Below are 7,814 nucleotides of genomic sequence, written 5' to 3'. Positions count from 1 at the left end.
CGAGGGCAGTTCACTTCCTGATCTCAGAACCGGCCGTTGGGCGGACCCTTTTGCACGTCGACCGCTATTTGACAGCAAAATACAGCAACAACACTTGAACAGTGTCTCTGCCTCATCTGCGTTGCCTAGGCGATTGATTGATTGATAGATAGATAGACACTTTTCCACTGAGATTACTGGTTTGACTGTTTTTGAACGCAGATCGACCCGCCATCGATCGCCGTTTGTCCCTTTCCCAGTGAGCAGAACGCCGTTTATAAGCCGGACTTCCTCTGATCGCTGCCTCGTAGCGAACCGGCTTTCTCGTCGCCGGTTCGTGCAAAGGAGTGTAACGAAAAAATATTTTTTACAATTAAAGATTTGTCCGCGAGCCAGATGCAGCCATCAAAAGAGCCACATATGGCTCCCGAGCCAGAGGTTCCTGACCCCTGAAGTACAACATCTGCAGGTTGTCAACACACCAGGCAGCAAGCGTTCCCAGAGCGGTGAACACACACCAAAAGATTTCAAATAAAGAAAAATGACTGTATTTTTTCCTCGAAAAATAAAACTTTTAATGAAAAATGAAAACTAAAGATGAACACTTGCCTGACGTAGCGTGCGTGGCTGCGAACAAGCTCGATGACTTTGCCCGTGTTGCTGACGGCGCCGTGGGTGAGCAGGAACAGAAGGCGGGGGTGTCCGCTGTGCATGGGCTGCCTCAGGATCCAGCGGAGCGGGTCCAAGACGTTGGTGCCCCCCATGTCAGCTCTGATCTTCCTAACATGCTCACAGGCCGAGGCCAGGGCTTCCTGGGGTTTCATAGCACAGAACACGGACTTCACATCCGTGTCCAGTCAGCTGAAACATCAGGCCGCGCGGCGTCGCACAATTACCTCCTCGTAGACCTGGCTGCTTGTGAAGAGAGATCTGAAAGTCGAGCCGAAGCCGATGACGTTGAACCGGCAGCCCGGCATGAGGCTCTTGAGGATGAGCACCATGGTGTCCTGAGAGCAGGACCAAACAGAAAGGACGAGACGTTAAAGACAAACTTCTGCTGCTCATCCGGCGCTCGGTGTCCGGTTGGACGCTTTGATCATTCCTGCAGTAACCTTAGAGTGTCGTCGCTGCACCATTACTGCCTCTTCTGTGGCAGCGGGGCAGGCGCTGGAGGACCCACTTACCCCCAACAAGCCCGGTGAGACCAAACAGGACCAAAACCCAACATGGACTTATGGTATCTGAATGACTTGTTGAAAGGTCGCTCGTAAATAGTCGCGGCATCACTCTTCCTTACGTCCAGACTGTAGGACCAGACGCATCCATTAAAGGGTTAACAGCAGTCCACATTACAGAGGACGAGCAGCCGAATATTCACAAACAGCGGCTCTGGATAAGAACCGCGACGCGAAGGCTGATAAGGCCTCCAAGGCCCGCCGTCGTCCTAGCAACCAGGAATTGGGTATCCTTGAGGATAATAACCGCCCCAGTCCAGCAGCAACACGCCGTGATGCCAGAGGCCTCTGACGACACGCCTTAAGCTGCTACGGCACACGCCATGCCGCCGATTGGTTACCTTCACGCGGTTGATGTTGGCTCCGCTCATGCTGTCGCTGCGGTCGATGAGGAAGATGAATTCCCCGTGAACCTTCCTCAGGTCCGAACTGATTGACTTGAGGTCAGGGCAGAAGTTCAGCATCACCACGGGGTTGTGCAGGACGTCTTTATGGAGTCGTCTGTGGATCATGTCCACCTGTGAGTGCAGTCAATTCAAAGCTTACGCTGACACAACGAGATAAACAGACATTTTATGAAGGTGTTCTTGTGACAGGTAGGGAAAAGAATGTCAATCAGGTGAGTAGACAAAACGCATGCAGGAAATTCCAGGTGGAACATGACCAGCATTTGAAGTGTTTCCATAGAAACACCATTTTGTGCTGCCTTCAGTCTGCTGGTCAACCTCATCAGAACAGAGACAACATTTAAATCGTGCATATACACGTAGGAATCATCATGACTCCTCCGTAACCAGCAGAGCTAGCAAGCTGGTGAGGTAGCATCAGCTAGCCTCAGCTAAAGCTAACCAATGCTGATTTTTCTCCGGTACAAAGGAGTGTACGACTAGCTCACAGCTACTGTTGTGATGGAAATGATGTGTGAAGTAATGTTCCTTAAATTAATTTCCTTCTAAAAGTATTTATTATAATATATGGGGGGAAATATTCTACTCTAGAAGTGTGATTTAAATGAAAACAGCATGTAAATCACTGAAAGCTAGCTAACTGGTGCATTAGCTGCAGCTAGCCCTAGCTGAAGCTAAAACTGGTTTTGCTCCAGCTGTTTCCTGCAATAAAAATATTATAGACTGTAAATACAAAAGAGGAAGGTAAGCTCCTGCTAAGCTAACTAGCTTAATTAAGCGTCATTTAATGCTTTTGAAAAGTAGAATTTGTGAGCAGTTTTGTTGCCAAGCTAAATTAAAATGAATTTAGTACAGTAAATAGGCAGACCTTTGAACGGTGGAAAATATGATCATGTTTTAAAAAGACAACTCGTCAGGATGGACAAGAAGCTGAAACGACATACTGATCATGGACATACGTCCCTCCTTAGCCTTGTGTGCATCTCATGTCTCAGATGTGTGGGCCCAAACATGCCACCGGCCGTGTTCAGTGGGGAGACTGGGGAGACTGGGGAGACTGAGGAGACTGAGGAGACTGAGGAGTCTGGGGAGACTGAGGAGACTGGGGAGACTGGGGAGACTGGGGAGACTGGGGAGACTGGGGAGACTGGGGAGACTGGGGAGACTGGGGAGACTGAGGAGACTGAGGAGACTGAGGAGTCTGGGGAGACTGAGGAGACTGGGGAGACTGGGGAGACTGGGGAGACTGGGGAGACTGGGGAGACTGGGGAGACTGGGGAGACTGGGGAGACTGGGGGGACTGGGGAGACTGGGGAGACTGGGGAGACTGGGGGGACTGGGGGGACTGGGGAGACTGGGGGGACTGGGGGGACTGGGGGAGACTGGGGAGACTGAGGAGACTGGGGGGACTGGGGGGACTGGGGGGACTGGGGAGACTGGGGGGACTGGGGAGACTGGGGAGACTGGGGGGACTGGGGGGACTGGGGAGACTGGGAGACTGGGTGGACTGGGGAGACTGGGGAGACTGGGGGACTGGGGAGACTGGGGAGACTGGGGGACTGGGGGGACTGGGGGGACTGGGGAGACTGGGGGGACTGGGGAGACTGGGGAGACTGGGGGGACTGGGGAGACTGGGGAGACTGGGGGGACTGGGGAGACTGGGGAGACTGGGGGGACTGGGGGGACTGGGGAGACTGGGGAGACTGGGGAGACTGGGGGGACTGGGGGGGACTGGGGGGACTGGGAGACTGGGGAGACTGGGGGGACTGGGGAGACTGGGCCGGCCGGTGGGCGAAACATGCTGAAGACAATCTCTCTATGAGGCTTCACCGAAATCGTTTTTGTAGCGCTTGGTCACAATATTACATTTCCGTGACTGAACTCCGTCCCAGTGTTGCCACGGTGACGCGTGCCCACCAGTCCCGCTATGTGGTGCTCACTTTGCCCTCGTTGCTGGAGTCCTTCTTGGTTGCCTTGATGAAATCACTCCTGCCGTGAAGATACTCGTCGTACTCCTCCTGCGTCATGTCTCCGTTCTCGATGAGAACGTGGGGCAGATGAGGCTCTAAAGCGATGAGAGACAGACACAGTGAAACGAAGAGGTGGGGGCCTACAGCCGAGCCTTCACACATCGATGTAAGAATCACCAGGTGAAGTAAGGATGCTGCACCGCACCTCGGGGCGACACCAATCCGCAGCCCCCACAAACCATTGATTTCGGGTTAAACACGCCTCAGACCCGTTTAAAATGTCAGGTCTGCGGTTTTCCTGACGCTGCTGTAGATCATAATATTCGTTCTAAAATGCTTTTCTCTGCTGGCTCACTCTAGGAGGCCTTGAGTTTGTAACTGCTGACCTACCGCTGGGGTAGATGAGGATTTTGACGGGGCAGTCGAAAGTGTACTTGTCAGCCAGAGTGATGACGATGCTGGTAGCAGAACGGGCCAACGGGTCTGCATCGGCTCGGATGGCATGAGACGGGCTCTCGACTCCTGCACAGAGACAACCACCGCACCGATAGCACCGAGCTAACGGTTAGCCCCGCTGATGTGACGCATCTGTAGCAGCTCACAGATCAATGCAGCTAGCACATGCTAGACACCCATTGGCTGGTGGCGGCTGGTGTCATCCGGCCCGTCCCCTTGTTGTTGTTGTTTTACCTTGGTTTTGGGTCAGAACCAATAAATCAGATAGAAACGAGCCTTTGAGAGGTGAGCTAAGGCCCTCCATCTGTTTCCAGTCTTGATGCTAATCTAAGCTAGCTTCATACCAAATGGAGGACTGCTGTTGTACACTGTTCCCAGTGCCTAGCTAAAGCTATGTGTGGCTAATGAAAGCACTGCAAACACACGAAAGGTCCGCCTCTCTGCAGGACGCATCTCCTCGGGTCGAGCCCGATGTTCTCGCACATTCAACAGTTGACGCTGGATTTGTATCAATCACTCAGATCATCATCAAGTATCGGTTTATTGGCTGACCTGCGAGGGGGTAGGGAGCACGAATCTCCAGCTGGAAGTTAAAGTCGTAGTCGATAGAGTTGATGGCCTCCTCCTCCAGAAGAGAAGCCAGCCAGAGCTGAGGAGAGTTGGGAGTCGGCTCATGAGGACTGGAGTCGTGAGATTGTCTGTCCCGCCTGAGGACAGCAGACGCATCGTCATGGTCGCTCGCTGACGGTGAAACACATGCGTTCTTACACTCTGGAGAAGTTCGGGGGAAGTCCCCTGCTCCTCGTTGATGGACCGCTGAACCCGAGGAGTGCACACCGCTGGAGACGAGACCAGGATGCCTCCACTGGGCAGGGTGCTGAGCTCAGAGGAGGTGCTGACCAGAACATGGACCGTCTCCATTGGGAGGAATGATCCCAAGGTTGACCACGAGGACCGTCCTCTCCAGATCCTCGTCCAGCACGACGTGTCCTGTAACACCAGACCGGGTTAGTCTGATTTCGACTTCTCTGTTCAGGATCATGGTTACTGCAGTTCTACCGCCGATGGTTCCGTCTATAAAGACTGTTCTCCTGGTTAAAAGGTGTTCGAATGTCTATCCCCAAAGTCAAAAAGACTGAGTCCAGCTCCAGAAGCACGGGGTCCTACATATCCCAGAATGCAATCCGAGACAATCTGAAACGGCAAGTCTTTTGAATCTCGTATTCTCATGCTAGAATGAGACCTCATGGGAAGCTCCTTCCATTAGAACTAAGACTGAACTTTAGCGATGTATGTTTCTGCCTCTCACCTGGCCAGCGGTGAAGGTTCACACCTCCAGCAGACACAGGGGGAAGCATCGTTCGTTAGATTCATGTTTCAGGGCCCAGTCGCTCTCCTTTGAGATGCTTTAGGGAAATATCTCAAAGCTAACCGCTAGAGGAGAGCGGTGGGTGCTGCTTTGACCTCACCGCAGCAATCCAGGTAGCAGGCGCCGATCTTTGCCTTGTCTTTGATTTGCAGCGTTATAATCTGACTGCAGATCATGGACTCGAACCCCACGACAATGGAGTGTTCCTCCATCGGGTAGATGAAGATGCCTGAGCGAAAAACAGCCAAATATAATGAAGGTGCCAACCAGAAACAGGATTAGTGGTTGCTCACCCTCAACGGCACGATCCTCAATGTTCTCATAGGTCAGAGAGGCCGTCATCGCCAGGGTGTAACCCTTGACACAGGAAGTGATGTCAGAGACGCTGAGGGGCAGCGCGCTCCGGGTCTCCTTGTTGATCAGTCCAGGCATGGTGCTGGTTTTAGGGTTCTGGTTTGGGGTCACATTAAATAGCACATCAATCGATCAACAAAGAGAAGCCGTGTTAAATCGATAGCTGAAGAAACGATCAGTCAAATCGTGATTCGGACATTTTATTGAACTGGGAAAAAAGCAGCTCCTTAATTTCTTATTAGAAGTACACTCTGAAGCTAGCCAGCGTAACACCTGCTACCAAATCATAGCAGCTATCGCTAGCTCCTGTTAAATAGCTATAGCTACAACAATGCTAAATGCTAAAGCTGCTCACACCAGCTAGATGGATAGTTAGCTCTTTCTAGCTAGCACAACATGACATCATGACAAAGTGCTGTGAAGTAAAATAAAGGAAGTCAGTGACCCCCCCCCCCCCCCATTCAGGTAAACGGTCACCTGTGGATGGGGAGGTCTTCCTTTCTGCAAAGCCACAATCAGTGATGTTTGCGTGCTGGAGACGCTGGTGAGCGTCGCGGTTCATTCCGGCAGGGTCTCCGGATGGGGATCAATAATCAGTGACGTGACGTGGAATGGGGGAGGGGCGCAGCAGTAAGACTCCACTGATGTCGTCGTCACGGTTACGGTGCAGACCACAGCCCTGACAGGAAGTGTTGTGACGAAAGCCATTTCCATAGAGGGGGGGGGGGGGGGGGGTCGAGTCTGCTTTCATTCAGATGCTGTGACTGACCCCCTAAAGCAGGCCCACCTGACAGGGCGGGGGATGACCCCCCCACGTCCCTGCTCTCATTAGAGTCAGCCCCGCCGCCTCTGAGAGGGGCGTTTAATCCCGTCACCGTGACGACGCGGAGCGACACGCACCGACACGCACCGACACGCACCGACGCGCACCGACGCGCACAGACGCGCACCGACGCGCACAGACGCGCACAGACGCGCACAGGCGCGCACCCGACGCGCACAGACGCGCACCGACGCGCACCGACGCGCACCGACGCGCACCGACGCGCACAGACGCGCACAGACGCGCACAGGCGCGCACCGACGCGCACAGACGCGCACCGACGCGCACCGACGCGCACCGACGCGCACCGACGCGCACCGACGCGCACCGACACGCACCGACACGCACCGACACGCACCGACTCTTACCTGCGTCTCATCTGTGTTCGCCGGGGCTGTGGCGAGGAGGTCCACTTCCCCTCAGCTCCTCTGCGGCTACAGGTGGGAGGAGCTACGAGAAGCGCTGCTGCAGGTGGGAGGAGCTACGAGAAGCGCTGCTGCAGGTGGGAGGAGCTACTGACGCAGGGTTAGGGTGCAGCGGTTCAGTCCAGCACAGCAACAAGTGGTTTCACCAGACCCCCCCCCCCCCCCCTCCTGTGGATGCTGGAGCTGAAGGGCTTAGAGAGGGGGGGGGGGGGGGGGGGGGGGGTCTGAAATAGAGGTTCCAGACCTTCCAATCAACATCCTCTTTCCCATCAGTCCCACCCCCTCACATCGATCAGGTACCCGCTAAATAACGGAAATCACAGACACCGGGAGGGCAGAATGGGGGCGCCTCACCTTCTACTACCCGGGGCAGGAAGTGGCAGGAAGGGGTAGGAAGGGGTAGGAAGGGGTAGGAAGGGGTAGGAAGGCTGCCCCGGTGTTTTGTGATCACTCGGTTTAAGCCATGACAATGAGTGTGTGTTTATTCATGCGTTTATTCATCATTATTACTGAAAGTAACACAAAAACAGACATTCTGCACAAAGAAGGTCAAGAGAGGGTTTTATTTGTTTTTATTTGTTTTTATTTGTTTTTATTTGTTTTTATTTGTTTTTATTTGCTGCCCTGAAGACACTAAAGCAGATACCTCAGCTCAGAGACAGGTGCTACCAGGTCAGATTCATTCTGTCATCTTTGTATCAGCTGAGACAGGTGGGACAGGCCCAGAGCGTCCCCAGCGGGACAGGCCCAGAGCGTCCCCAGCGGGACAGGCCCAGAGCGTCCCCAGCGGGACAGG

General features: G+C 53.8%; 1 protein-coding gene across 1 annotated transcript in view; it reads right to left on the bottom strand.

Moving 5' to 3' along the window:
* Nucleotides 1-7,542, bottom strand: part of vwa5b1 (von Willebrand factor A domain containing 5B1) — a 16,409-nt gene extending 8,867 nt beyond the window's left edge. Inside the window, 12 exon segments of the mRNA XM_068743256.1 lie at nt 594-791; nt 876-986; nt 1,556-1,732; nt 3,562-3,686; nt 3,982-4,113; nt 4,600-4,754; nt 4,816-4,841; nt 4,843-4,971; nt 4,973-5,073; nt 5,517-5,645; nt 5,710-5,887; nt 7,531-7,542. Of these exon segments, the coding sequence (XP_068599357.1) occupies nt 594-791; nt 876-986; nt 1,556-1,732; nt 3,562-3,686; nt 3,982-4,113; nt 4,600-4,754; nt 4,816-4,841; nt 4,843-4,971; nt 4,973-5,073; nt 5,517-5,645; nt 5,710-5,848 (1,422 nt within the window). The 5' untranslated portion in view covers nt 5,849-5,887; nt 7,531-7,542.
* Between the last annotated feature and the right edge of the window lie 272 nt (nt 7,543-7,814).

This window comes from Brachionichthys hirsutus, chromosome 2, assembly GCF_040956055.1.
Source record: "Brachionichthys hirsutus isolate HB-005 chromosome 2, CSIRO-AGI_Bhir_v1, whole genome shotgun sequence".
Taxonomy (NCBI): Eukaryota; Metazoa; Chordata; class Actinopteri; order Lophiiformes; family Brachionichthyidae; genus Brachionichthys; species Brachionichthys hirsutus.
This window is presented reverse-complemented; position numbering and strand designations above follow the sequence as displayed.